The sequence below is a fragment of the Lethenteron reissneri genome, unplaced genomic scaffold (assembly GCF_015708825.2).
Source record: "Lethenteron reissneri isolate LAM-NWPU_2019-01 unplaced genomic scaffold, ASM1570882v1 scaffold_1640, whole genome shotgun sequence".
Classification (NCBI taxonomy): domain Eukaryota; kingdom Metazoa; phylum Chordata; class Hyperoartia; order Petromyzontiformes; family Petromyzontidae; genus Lethenteron; species Lethenteron reissneri.
In genome coordinates this window covers 3,493,096-3,508,218 of record NW_026891378.1, presented here as the reverse complement: position 1 = coordinate 3,508,218, position 15,123 = coordinate 3,493,096, and the positions used below count along the sequence as shown (strand labels likewise).

General features: G+C 49.5%; 1 protein-coding gene across 1 annotated transcript; it reads right to left on the bottom strand.

The window, feature by feature from the left end:
* Positions 1-7,718: 7,718 nt before the first annotated feature.
* LOC133339132 (E3 ubiquitin/ISG15 ligase TRIM25-like) lies at positions 7,719-14,704 on the bottom strand. Its single transcript, XM_061547257.1, has 3 exons — positions 13,944-14,704; positions 12,317-12,412; positions 7,719-8,781 (listed from the first exon to the last, which is right to left on the bottom strand). The coding sequence occupies exons 1-3, from the start codon at positions 14,508-14,510 to the stop codon at positions 8,278-8,280; spliced, it is 1,167 nt and encodes a 388-aa protein (XP_061403241.1). The 5' UTR covers positions 14,511-14,704; the 3' UTR covers positions 7,719-8,277.
* Between the last annotated feature and the right edge of the window lie 419 nt (positions 14,705-15,123).

The following is a 15,123-nucleotide window of genomic DNA, read 5'->3' as shown; positions in this document are numbered from 1 at the left end:
CCTGCAGTGCGCGCTCGCGTTACCACGCCCCATCATCCCTGCGATTCACCATCATCACCCCATCATCACTATTATCATCACCACCATCATCCCCATCAACACCACCATCATTGTAATCACCAGTCATCACTACCTCCATCATCACCATCATCATTACCACCATCATGATCATCAGCATCATTGCCATTACTCCATTTTAATCACTATCATCACCACCACTCTATCATCATCAATATCATCACCAACATCATCAACATCATTATCCTCATCATCACTACGACCACGACCATAACCATCATGAACCACCATCACAATAAACACCATAATCATCACCATTATCACGTCCATCACTATCTATACCACCATCATCATCACTACCAACACTGCCACGATCATCACTACCATCATCGTTACCACCACCATGATCACCACCATCATCATCACAATCACCATCATTACCATCATCATCAACACCACAAAAACACCATAATAATCACCATTATCACATCCCCCATCACGACCATCATCATCACTATCATCACCGTAAAACCCACCATAACCGTCATCATTATCACCATCTCCCTCATCACCATCACGACCACCACAATTATCATCACCACGACCATGATCAACACCATCGTCATCATCACCACCGACACCACCACCACCATTATCACCATCACACTTCTTACCATCACCATCACTGCAATCATTATTACAATAACCACCAATACCATCATCACCATTTCACCATTATTATCACCACTACCACCTTCATCACAATCATTACCATCACCATTACTATCATTGTCACTAACATCATCATCATTCCTCCTTCGCAAAACCCTTCTCTCCACAAGAAACATTAAAGACATAATACACACCACGTACTTTCTGCCCCCCCCTTCTCTCTCCCCCCCCTGCAGCCGATCTCTCAGATCTCTCCAAGTGCTGCCGCGGGGTCCACTTTCTGCCCCGCCCCCTCTCTCTCTCCCCCCACCTCCTCTCTCCCCCCACCTCTCTCTCTCCCCCCGCCCCCTCTCTCCCCCCACCTCTCTCCCCCCGCCCCCTCTCTCCCCCCACCTCCTCTCTCCCCCCTATTGCCGAGGCCTATATAACCTCGTGCCACGGCAGGTCTCTCGCCTACTTCAGCAGTTTTTTTTTTCTTGCCGTGGTTGTCCCACCTGATGACGGTTGCTTGTGTTGCGATCGAAACGTCGTGATCTATTATTTTTCTACCTACGTGACTTCAGCGAAAGAACCAAAGAGTATGGATTCCTGCAGTCACGAAAGTTTCAAATCTAGATTGACACCACGTATTGTTTTACTCATCCCATCAGTCGCAGGCACGGCCTTCTGGGAGTGCCTAATTGAAGCGGCATTTGGTTCAATGCAAGCAACACTCTGGGCCAGTCAGTCGCGTGAAGCAATGTATGGATGTTGAACTTATTTCGCACCGTACGTAGCCAATGTACGTAGCCAATCGTACTAATCGGAGGTGCAATCTTGGCGAATTGCCCAGATGTTCATAGGCAAGGACAGGTTCTGACGTTCTGTTTCTCATCAGCAGAAGTCAGGCTTGGCTTACACCAAGGCTCACAAAGTATTTGCCGACTGGATTCCTGGCCGCCTGCCTGTATGTACTGTATGTATGTTGAGATTATATTGCAACGAATGTAGCCAGCTGGGCTAATCAGAGGTGCGGGGGAAGGACAACAAACTAAGCACAAAAAACACACACAGGCACGGACAGTCAGGTACAAAGGCCGTGCGGGTTGCTCGTGTTTGATTAGAAAATAAAAATGGTCAATAAAAATCGAAGGTAAAAAAGAACACAGCACGTGTCATTGTCTTGAGTATTACTGTTTATTTGAAGTGACTATAGAAAGCAATAAACGTACAGCGACACAGACTAATTTCACGTGAGTTTGTGTGTGACCAGACCAGTACTCGCTGTATCTGATTCAATACAAATCCTATTGTAGTGCTCGTTCTGTTTATCAACACAAATGTGCCAAATCTACTGCACGGTGAAGGTGAAAGAGTTAATACATTAGCACTTTGATAGATTCACTCAGACCCATAGACTCACCACACAGAGACACAGACTCACTCAGAGACACAGACTCACGAACAGGGACCCATAGATTCCATCACACATAGACCCACGACTCACAACTGAGATCCACACTCACACAGAGACCCATACACACCCACCGAACCAGACTCAGAGACCCATAGACTAAGACAGAGACCCATAGACTCACCACACAGAGACCCATAGACTCATGACACAGAGACCCATCGACTTACACAGAGACCCATAGACTCACAAAGAGACCTATATGCTCACACAGAGACCCACAGTCGGTTCTGCCTCCACTGCTGCTGTATTTGTTGTTAATGTGGTTGTTGATGTTGTTTATGTTGTTGATGTCATTCCACGGGGATGTTGGGGCCTCGGACCATCGTGGGTCAGGGCTGGAGACGGCTTCCCTGCATGCGTTGCTGGTGCTGTGGAGCACAGCAGAGGCACGGAAGCAGGGCCAGAGGGAGTGTCATTGGTGGTGGTGTACACGTGTCTGTGTGTGTACGCGTGTCTGTGCATGCGTGTCTGTGTGTGTACGCGTGTCTGTGTGTGTACGCGTGTCTGTGTGTGCACGTGTCTGTGTGTGTACACGTGTCTGTACACGTGTCTGTGTGTACACGTGTCTATATGTGTGTCTGTAATGTAGTGGTTAGCGTGCTGCACTAAGAACCCGGTGACCCGAGTTTGATTCTCGCTCAAGGCCAACACTGATGACGATTATTTGGTCCTGAGGCTCACCTAGGTCGACTCAGCCTCAAATGAGTACCTGGTGCAGTGGTGTGTAGTGAACATCGCCACCGGGGAGACAAAGGCGGCCGGGCGTGGATCTGGCCACCCACTCTCTCGTGTGCCACAGGTGCTACAACTCGCGAACAGCACTTGCCCCTAGAGTCTATTGGAGGCTACACGGGGGAGCTTTGTCTGTCTCTACAATGTGACAAAGCTCCCCCGTGTAGCCCACCCAGGCTGGAGGAGCAAGAGCTGTTAGTAGCGAGCAGCAGCAGCGCCTGTGAAGGCCGCCACTGTGGCACACGAGGGGGTGGGTGGCCAGCACCACGCCCGGCCACCTTTGTCTCCCCAGCGCTGATTTTTACACACCGCACCAGGTTCTGATTTGAGTCCGAGTCGACCTAGGGGAGGCATAGGACCCGGTTCTGATTTCACTCGCCACTGATGTTGGTCGTGAGCCTCGACGCAGTGCGCGCAACCGCTCCCCACACTTAACACTTACAAACTACAACCATTAACCACCAAACACAATCACAGTGTGGGTCTCTATGGGTCTCTATGAGTCTGTGTGGGTTACTATGGGACTTTGGGTCTCTATGGTTTTGTAGGTGTCTGCGAGTCTATATGGGTCTCTGTGGGTCTCTGTATGGGGCTTTGTGTTAGGGTCTCCGAGTATGGGTCTCTGTGGGTCTGCATGGATCCCCGAGTATGGGACTCTGTGGGTTTCTGTATGGGTCTCAATAGGTCTCTGTGGGTTTCTGTATGGGTCTCAATAGGTCTCTGTGGTTCGATGGATGGATCTGTGGGTCTCTATAGGACTCTGAGTATGGGTCTATGTATGGGTCTTTGTGGGTTTCTGTATGGTCTCTGTGTGGGTCTGTGAGCACCAGAATCTGTATTTATACTGCAGGAGGAATCCGAAAATCTCTGAGGCTCTTTCATCACAGATGTCCAGTCGTGGGCTACGGGGATCAGAACGTGACAACACACAACGCGCGCACAAGACACGACGGGAGGGGCAGCGTACAGGAGAGGTAAACAAATCACTCAACACATTCCTGCGGAGGGAGCTGGTAGGAACGTTGGGTTGCTCGGTCAATGGCCAGGGTCAACGGCGGCGTGGTGTATTCCGCAAATATGCCCGACTGTGAGGGCGGGCACAAGCCGGCGTGAGTAGGTTAAACGTTGAGTTTTATAAGGGCACCACGGGGTGACCAGCCCCTCCCCACCTAGCCCCACCCCTCCCACCCCCCACCCAGGCCCACCCTCCCCACCCCTCCCCACCCAGCCCCTCCCCATCCTTCCCCACCCCACCCTCCCGACCCAGCCCCTCCCAACCCTCCCCACCCAGCCCCAACCGTCCCCACCCAGCCCCACCCCTCCCCACCCTCCCCTCCATCCCCACCCAGCGCCTCCCTGCACGACGGACACAATAATCCCCTGTGGGCTGGTGTAACCAGGAGGTTCCTACCACTAACAGATTGTCTACAAACAGCAGCGAGCCGCTTAAACACCCCCACCTCTCACCACCACCAACTCGTCGTCGCGACTTAAAGACACAAATATAAACAGGAGTATATATTAAATGAAACGTTATTAAAGTTGTTTTCAATTTCCCTCCCCACCGCCGCCTACCGCGCGTGACCGGCATCGGCCTAGGCCGGCCTACCGAGCACCTCGCGCCTCGGCCGGTACGGATTCTATCTGAGGGGCGGTGTCTCTCGCGGCCTCGCCTCAGGGGGTGATTTAAACGCCTCGGCCTTTTGGCGGCGGGGGATGGCTTCTTTGCCTGTCGCTCTCTCTCTCGAGGGGGGGGGGTCGTGAGGAAGACAAAGACGCCTGAGAGGCAGGTGAGGCACTCACGGCGACGAGGATTCGCAGGAAGCGAGGCTGCTTCGTCAGAGCCATTTCCTGTACACCTTGGGATGCGACAGGGAGTCCTCTTGCTCCCACATTATTTAACATCTATTTTGACCACGTAGTTCGTGAAGCCTTCAATAGCTGTACCGGAAGAATTTCCATCTGGTACAGATATAATGGGAGGCTGATCGATGCCCGGGTGCGGTCAAGGGATGACTCCCTATTACTCAACCATGTTACGTATGCCAATGATCTGGTGAATGCTGCTCACTCAGAGGAGGAGTTGGAGGCGCTGCTGCTGAACCTGGAGCGTGCCACCAGGAGTTGGGGTCTTACCATCAGCCCCACCAAAACGAAGCACCTGCCTGGGTATGTTGTACCATCGGATACTCCACCCCCACAACTCTCAATTGGTGATGGGGCAGTTGTGGAGAGAGTGTAGAGTTTCCTATACCAGGGCAGTGTGCCCATGACCGGCTCCGGTTTAACAGCAGAGGTCTCACTCCGAATCAGTCAAGCGGCATTATCTTTTCATTGGTTGCGTAACGCTGTGTGGGAGCTAACTTCAGTTCAGTTCATTTATTAGGTATAGCCATGTGAGTCATTCGGCTCTTTAATCGGGTGCAACCGCAACAAACAACAACATGAAGAAGAAACATCTTTAAAGTAATTACGCGCAACATAAAAATCTAGGAAAAAACAGCAAAGTCTCCTAGATAAAGCACCGCATATCAATGCTGTGTGCAAGAATCCCAGTGGGATGCAAGTCAAACAAAAACAACAATAAGACAATTTATATTATGAGTCTAACTCTGTACTACAACAAACAAATATGGCTAAACCAGAACCTTTTCGAAATCACCAAAATAAAGCTACAAAAACAATGTAACAGTGATCAAAGGAACTGTGATTCCAATTTAACAATAAATGATACACATAACATGTACGAGCAAACTTTGCAACCATAGCTGGCTGCATGAGTCACTGCATAACAGCAGGAGTATCAGTAGGAATATCAAACATTTTCAATGTATCTTTAAAGATTAGCACACTATAATCAAAACACAAGATGTTACTTTGCAGCGGTCATCCGTAGCGATACATTTGATTTCAGGCCACTGAATAGCAGTGGCAGCTAGGGTTGTACAACTCCTTTAGAGCAGTTATGAGTGAAGATCTCATAGGTAGTGATTCAAGTTGCAGTTAATTGGAAATAGCATTCCAGACCCTGGGGGCTTTAATAACAAAGGCACTTGCTCCAGTATTTGTACGGCAATAGGGAATGTGAAGCTGGTTAATGAGCGAAGACCTTAGGTCAAATTTGTTCTTTGAAACAGAGAGGAGATCCAGCAGGTAGTCTGCGGATTTTTTGTCGTCGTACGCATCATGAGATGCGGCGTCTTTTCATAGACAAGCAGTACATTGCACACCATTGGGTGGCAAAAACGTCGTCTTCCTCATACTCACATTTCCCTCATGATGCATATTACGACCAACGAAGGTGGCGTCTCTCGCTCCGCACGAAGCTTCAGGTCTTCTCGGCCACAGTCATTCCCTTCCTTCTCTACGCTTGCGAAACGTGGACCCCCCTAATGGAGCATCTTCGCCAATCGCAAATATTTAGGCTGGCCTGCCTACGATCCATCCTGGGTTTAACCAGGCTGGATTGTGTGAGTTGGTCAGAAATCCTTGAAAGATCTGGACAAGGCCCCATCGTTGAGCTCCTACGGCAGGCAAGGCTGCGTTGGCTGGGCCATGTAGACCGCCTGCCCAGCCACTGCATGCCTAAACAGCTTTTGTTCGGCCGGATCGAGGGGGCTAAACGGGTGCGGCACGGGCTAGAGAAGAGAAGGAGTGATGTGGTACAGGAGGATGTGGAACTGAGTGGACTTGCCGATGACTGGAACCAGCGGTGTCAAGATCGGCCTCTGTGGAGGAGGCTCGTGAAGGACGCTGCTGGGCAGTTGGAGGCAGTTGCCCTCCAACAACAACGGAGGGCGGAGGAGTGACGCTCACAACAACAAGCGGAGTGCCGGGTGGCTAAAGCACAGCAAGTTGGCACAGTAGGGGGCACAGGTGGTGCATCAGCCAGTCGTCTCAGTCAGTCGACCCGTGGCATCTGGGTCTGCACAGTGACCTCCTGCCAGCGGGCGTTCGACACTTCACGTGGCCTCAAGGTGCACATGGCCTGGCACAAGCGTCGTGCTGACGTCACCGCCACTTAGTGGCGAATGGCGGTTGTAGTTGTTGATAGTGATGATGATGGGGTGATGGTGATGTTGGTGATGGTGACGATGGTGCTGATGGTGAATCGCAGGGATGAGGAGGCGTGGTGACGTGAGCGCGCACTGCAGGTGTAATGCGAGCGTAAACGGGCTCGCTGGATGTGACGTAACAAGTGGGAGGAGTTAGGGTTACGTGGAGAGAGAGCTTTTAAGGACAGGAACCGGAAGAGTTCAGGGAGAGAGTCGGAATAGAGAGAGGAGGAGGCCACGCGGGGGAGGAGGAGGAATGTGGCGCGATCGCCACAAGTCGGAGACTCGTCACCGTTGGCCAGCGGTGTCCGGGCACAGAGGCGACAGAGAGCCAGCAGCGGAGCTGCATAGCGTGCAGCGGTTTGCTGCACATTGAGCAGCAGTGGGGCTGCAGATCGGACAGCAGCGAGGCTGCATACGAGCAGCAGTGGGACTGCATGGTGGAGCAGCAACGGGGCTGCAGGAGCGACGGCAGCGGTGTGGCTGCCGAGCGGGAGAGAAAGGAGACACTGAGCGAGGACGCCGTGCGGGCAAGATTGTACGAACCAATAAAGGACAACGGAGACAGACCCGGTGCAAGAGTCCTTTATTACACAGGTAAAGGAGCGGCCACACGAACCTGCGATTTGAACTGCACCGGCGACATCGCTCACGCACGCCAACCTAAACCTCACTCTCCCCCCTCACCCTACCCCTCCATGCTCACCTCTCCCTTCCCTCAATTTTCACCTCCCCCTCACCCTCATCTAACCTCACCCTCCGTTCCACCTTACCCTCACCCTCGCTTCACCCTCTCCTCACTATCCCTCCTCTCCACCGTTTATTGGGTTACATGTTGTTTATGCCATTTATTGTGAAAATTCCGTCACAGTTCCTATGATCACTGTTTCATTGCTTTATTTTGGTGATTTCGAAAAGTCTATTGGTTTAGCCATGTTTGTTTGTTGTAGTATAGAGTTAGACTGATGGCCTTAATCTAAGTTGTCTTGTGGTTGTTGTTGGTTTGACTTGCATCCCACTGGGATTTTTCCACACAGCGTTGGTGTACGGTGATTTTATTCTGCAATGTTTTGCTGTCTTTTCTTGGATTTCTGTTTGCACTCAGTCACGTATTCACTTTAAGATGTTTTTGTTATTTTTGTTTGTTTTTTGTTTGTTGCAGTTGCACCCGATTCAAGAGCCGAATGTCTCACAGGGCTATACCTAATAAATGAACTTGAACCTTACCTCACCCTCCGTTCCACCTTCCCCTCACTCTCACTTCGCCCTCTCCTCACCATCCCCCCTCTCCACCGTTTATTGGGTTTCTATCTTGGTTTCTTGGGTTTCTATCTCTCTTCATCCTCAGGATGCACGACTCAGATCCACGATCTTCAATCGATCATTCAAACACCTCACCCACATCCCAGGGTAGAGAGGCTGCGAGAATCTCTGCCGAACCTCGTGAATCACCTCCATGGAGTCGGCGCGGTAAAACGCCAGGAGCCCCCCCTCCCAGTGCAGGTGAAGCCCGATTCTGCGGGGGGAGGGGGCCCCCTTCACCGACAGTGCAGTCTTCACTCCACCATGAACCACTGATAAGTTGTCGCCAAATTTCTCTAAACACCAGGACGCATCGCTCCCTCCCAGCCGCTGTGTAGCATCACTACTCCCTTTCCGTGAGATCGTCCCGTACGCGACTCCAACCCGCCACAGCGACGAGCCCCTCACGTCCACCTCCCAGTAGTGGTGGCCCGACGAGAAGCTCTCACAGCACAGGGCTTGTGCACAGCCATCAAACCGGTGTGGATGATCGGGGCGACCCTGGGAGGCAGCTTTCAGCGTCATCGTCCTGAGATCCGAGGAGATCTATAGTTTGTTATGAGCAGAGTTTGTGTCCAGAGTGGGTGAGCTTCCGTCTGTGACAACAGCGATTAAAACATCACTACAGAACACCGTTATCACCATTAGACACCATCAACATCACCATCATCACCATCATCCACCATCACCTCCATCATCACCATCACCAAGCATCCTCACCATCAATATCATCAATGACAACAACATTAACATCACCATCACCACCATCATCAACACTACGAACATCTACATCACTATCGCAGTAAGCAACAACACAACCATCATCACCACAACTAGCACCATCACTAAAAATCACCACCACCATCACTACCATCACAACTATCCCCATCACCACCATCTTCATCACTACCACCAAAATCACCAACACGACCAGCATCATTATCACCATTACAACGACCATCAAAACCAACATCACCATCATCACTACCATGACCACCATCACCAATATCATCACTACTACCATCAGCGCCATCAGCAAAACCATCACCACCATATTATCACCAATGTCACCATCATTACCATCACCACGACCATCACTGCCATCACCACGACCAACACCATTACCAAACCCATTACCATTCCCATCACTCACATTATCACTAACATCAGCATCATTTGGATTTGAAGCTTTCGTGACTGCAGGGATTCATCTTCTTAGTTCTTTTGGTAAAGTCACGTAGAAGGGAAATAATAAAATAATAAAAATAAAACATAATAAAATACAATTCTCACGACGTTTCGGCCACAACGCAAGCAGCCGTCCTCAGGTGAAGAACAGGGCTGTCGGAAAGACAGCGTCTGAATGAACACCAAAAAGCTTGGCAGCATATATTTAAGCTGGGTTAGAGGAGGGAGCCTTGACAAAGGAATTTGCATAACAACATGAATTTAGCATATTTATGGAAAATGAAGATATGGGATTAGTCACTACTTGTGGAATGTGTAGGTGAAGGGGGGGGGGGGTCTCAAAGTCATATTATGCTCGTATATTATGCAGGATTAGCAGTAATAAAGGGAGGAAGTAGTATTAGCAGTAATAAAGGGAAGGAATTTTAATAGTAAGGAGCTGCAGCAGCCAAACCACCACGTAAAAAAAAAACTAAAATATAAACTACATCAATATCATCGTTATACTCAATATACTCTCCAATAAGCTGAGCTACTAACAGTAAGTCATACATTACAATTCTACGTCGCAAAAAAAATTATATTCCTCCAGCTAAACTTTTTCTTACATCACACGGATGTACCCCGTACTATATACTGCCATAGAGAAACCCAACATTAAATTATACACTGCATTACTATACACCACCCTATACCTTAGACTATACATTGTAATATTACACTATGTATTATTCTACCCACCCTACTGTATACCACACTGCTGTATATTCACTATACAATTACGATACTATATATTACCTTATACATTATGTTAAACATTACACTTTTATACTATTTATTATTATACAATCTGCTATACACTATACCATTGACCGTCGCGTGAAAGGTACTAAGAGGAAGCAAAGAAATATGTCAATGGGAGAGTGGTGGAAGGAGACTTGCAGCGGAGCAAAGACTCCATTCCCTGCAGAGAATACAAGATATATAGTCAATGCCAGTGAGTGGACTGCGGTCTGAAAGTCACCAAAAAAATAAAACATAATATAATAATTCTCACGACGTTTCGGTCACAACGCAAGCAGCCGTCCTCAGGTGAAGAAGGACGGCTGCTTGCGTTGTGGCCGAAACGTCGTGAGAATTATTTTATTATGTTTTATTTTTATTATTTTATTACTTCCCTTCTACGTGACTTTTCCGAAAGAACCAAGAAGATGAATCCCTGCAGTAACGAAAGCTTTAATTCGAAACAAACTCAGGTAACTGAGGTCGTAGTGCAGTGTTCTAACCATTATGCCACCGCTCCCCTCATGCACAAATGCACAGACACATTCACAGGCACACACTCCATCTCAACATCACAATTACCCCTGACTCGTAATGCTGATTATTTACACAAGAACACCACACTGAGTCTCATGGCTCTGTTCAGTAGGGTCCTGGAATGGACTGTGAACAAAGACAGAGATCCCCTGTGTAGCCGTCACAGACGATTGGGACAAGTGCTGTCCGTGTTTCTCAATGAAGGCCGGCATGGCACACGAGGTGGGTGGCCAGCACCACGTCCGACCACCTTTGTCTCGCTCGTGGCGATTTTGTTTACACACCGCATCAGGTTCCAGGATGTAAACAAAGACATCCTCCGTGTAGCCTTGTCAGACTGTTGGGGCAAATGAGAACCGTTGAAGGCTGGCACGACACACGAGGGGTGCGTGGCCTGCACTACGCCTGGTCGCCTTTGTCTCCCTAGTGGTGATGTTTATACAACTCCAGGTAATTATTTGAGGCTAAGCCGACCTCGTGCACACACACGGGATCATTTCTTGTCAAGATGGCTCCATCACCCATGATTCACACTGAATAACTCACACAGGAAGTGTTCTAAAGTTATTCTTTGGTTTTTTCGGTAAAGTCACGTATAAAAATAAAATAATAAATTAAATAATTGCATACGACGTTTCGATTGCAACATCTGGGACAGCAGGTCACGCCCTTTCTGCTCCGCTTGCTCTAAAGCCGCCTTCTCCTCCACATCCAACGCTACTCTCGTGCGGGCGAATGTGACCGAGATTGAGGCCTTTTCATCTGTCATGGATCCCTGCAAAGAGAAATAAATGCCACCTCTGGTCCTTTGTAAAATGACCCGAGTGCAACTCTAAGGTGTCCAGACAGTGATACGAGTCTGCAGCACTGAGGCCTTGTTCTTCCTCTGCCTCTGATAACGCCACTGTGCATTTTCACTTCAACACAATTCGCCATAACTGGCGGGGGCTGTGAGGCAATGAAATCATCAAATACCATCATGAGTACATTTAGCATCCATGCCATTATCATTGTGCAAGGTTATCAGGACGATGCTTTGTTTACCTTCGCATGAAGCGAAGGGAAATCTGTAAAGAGCCTTAATGAAATGGGAAGTTAGGCCAATTCCTCCTAAAATTAATGTTATGAATGTGAGAGAAAACCACATGTATGGCTGAAGAGAGGGGATCATGAAATCAATTGCTATACTGCCACCAGGCCACCTCAAAGCTTGAGTGATGTCAGTATGATGGTGTACAACAGTCTGTGTGTGATCACCAACTCTGCCACCAGAGTATTGGATAAGAGGTACGTACCACCTCATCTGACCAATATAGTTAACAGTCGTTGAAGTGGTAAGTTGTATGGAGATATGGGAATGTGGAATTTCCACCACTGATTCAGTTTCTCAGTGGAGATGAGAAACACCTCTTTGCTCGTCCTGATTATTGAGGTGCATTAACCGTTGTTTCTTTAGTCCCACAATGTGTTTAGAGCCAATGGAAGTCCACGTGAATGAATTGAGTTGTTCTCCATCACAAACCCTACTCAGGGTGGAGTCACGGGGTCACAGAGTCTGGCCCAGACGCGGTACCTGCACATCCCTACGAGCGGCCTCCATCCGCCTCACGGACTCCTCCGCCTCCTTCCTTTTCTCCTCCACAGCCCGCGTCTCCTCTCCCACTTGTTTCTGTGAGAGACGTCACCAGGGGAGACTCCACTCACTCTCTAAGCGTCCCCTCTCACCCCAACTCCACACGAACCCCTCCACAGTGACGGGGGCAGTAGCCCCGGTGCAGCGATGGAGGCTGGGGGAGCAAGCGCTGCAGGCAACTAATTTCACGAGGCGCTCAAACGTGCGCAGGGCTTGCTATGTATTGGACAGAGCTACCTAAGTAGTGGGTGGGGCTACCTGAGTAGTTGGTGGAGCTACCTGAGTAGTGGGTGAAGCTACCTGAGCAGTGGGCAGAGCTACCTGAGTAGTGGGTGGGGCTACCTGAGTAGTGGGTGGGGCTACCTGAGTAATGAGCGGTTATCAGAGTGGTGGGCGAGGCTACGGGAGTGGTGGGTGGGGCTACATGAGTAGTGGGTGGACAGGGCACCAGAGTGGTGAGATGTTATCTGCCTTGCCTGCTATATAGGAGGTTGTGAGTTCGAACCCGACCCTGATGCTTGTATATTGTCGACCCTTCCACATCGTGGGGGTTAGGGGTGCAGGCCCCCCGTGATCTGGATAAACCGCGTAAAATGTTTTGGTCCCCTTGGTAAGCGAAGTGGTACAAAAAGATACGAGAAACGCGAGATATAAAGATCACTGCGAGATCACTGCGAGATATCACGTGAGAGGCTGCCGTAAACACACTTGGTGTTCTCCAAACCAGCACATAGAACCGCAGTTCTTTTCGCAAACTAACTTTTTAAGAAATGTAACTTATTTTATATTTATGGTATATTCTTCTAAAATGAGCCAAGAATGTCTGTGTGTCCCGCGCGTGACGTCACTCCGCATGAGGTCAACCCCCCTTCATTAATATTCATGGCCAGGTGGGTCCTCCACATGGACTCCCCCTGCCTCATTAATAATCATGAATGGGTGATTTCACTCCACATGCTGCACTCCTTCCCTCATTAATAATCATGAGCGGATTACGTCGCTCCACATGCCGCACCCCTCCCCAATAACCATTAGCGGGTTACATCACTCCACATGGGGCAAACCCCCGCCCTCATTAATAATCATGAGCAGAACAATTTTTCTATTGAATATTTCAGATTTACTGCAATATACACCTGTCCTTGGACAAACAAGCTAGTTAAAAAATGTAATACATTAATATTAAACAGTACTGTACATATAATTTATGAATTTATTAGTTACTAAACTTTTTGCGTGTCGTCTGCGGCTTTCGCAAAACTCCCAAAAACTCCCAAAAAATGCCCATTTCATTTCTTATGACGACACCGCGATATATCGAAACCGCGACGAGGAAAGTCGCGATGCAGAAGGGTCGACTGTACTATGAATCTACTCTTCAAACACTCGTTTGAAAAATAAATGCACGGGCATGTAAAATATGTAATCCACTTTAAAATGAGTCTGAGCCACTCGCTGTGGTTTTGTTATAATTAGATGTTGCTGTTGAGAGCCAATGACAGAGTTCATCAGCTGATGCTGCGGTATCATGGGTACTACGTGGTGACCGTGAGAATCTCCTCCTCACCTTTCTTTTGTCGTGCTCCACCTTCAGAGTGACGAGCTCGTGCCCTCGATGATCCACAGTGACGGTGCAGTCCCTGCAGACGAGGAGTCCGTCGTTAACGCAGTAGAAGCGGTACTCGTCTCCGTGCTCCGCGCACCGTCGATTCTCCAGGTTCACACCGGGCGACACCAGGACGTGGTCACTAAACTTTGCCAGCTTTAGGTGGGGCGCGACGTGGGTCATACAGAACGACGTCTCACACTTGAGGCAGGTCTTCACTGCGGGCTTCCTGCAATGATCGCAGCAAACAGTAGAAGCAGCAGCATCGGCAGCCACGGGCTCAGCCACTCGCAGCTGCTCGATGAGGTTGGTGAGCGTCACGTTCTTGCTCAGCTTGGGCCTCCGAGGGAAGGTCACTCGGCACTGTGGGCAGGAGAAGGACTTAGTCACATCCCAGGCGCCCTCCACGCACTTGAGGCAGAACGAGTGGCCGCAGCTGAGCGTGCAGGGGCAGCGGAAGGCGTCCAGGCAGATGGGGCAGGTCAACTCCCCTGGAGCCTCGCTACCACTGGAAGCCGCACTCGCCATGCCCTGTGACTCCACTCAGAGATGGGCACTGGCTGGAGCTCAGGCAGTCTCTGGCTGTAGCTCAGACAATATCTGACTGTAGCTCAGGCAGTCACTAGCTTTAGCTCAGGCAGTCTCTGTATCTCAGGCAGTCTCTGTCTATATCTCAGACAGTCGCTGGCTGCATCTGAGACGCTAAACGAGTAACAAGCCACGTAAATGGGCAACAAGGAAGTAGAAAGTCTTTCAGTTTGATTTGCATATCACGAGGCGTGCCCTGGAATGTGTTGACGTGTGAGCGAGTACAGACGTCTCCACTCCAGGGGTGGCTTAAAAAAGAAGACTCAGATAACCTCGTCTCAAATCCTCATCCTCACTCACCTCATCACAATTCAACTCACCTCAGCGCAACTCACCTCATCTCACCTCAACTAAACTCACCTCAACTCACCTCACTCCATTGTAACTCACCTCTCCTCATCGCAACTCACCTCACCTCATTTCACCTCACCACAACTCACCCCATCGTAACTAAACTCACCTCACCTCACCTCAGCTAAACTCACCTTACCTGATCTCACCTCACCTCAACACACCTCACCCCATCGTAACTCAACTCACCTCACCTCAACTA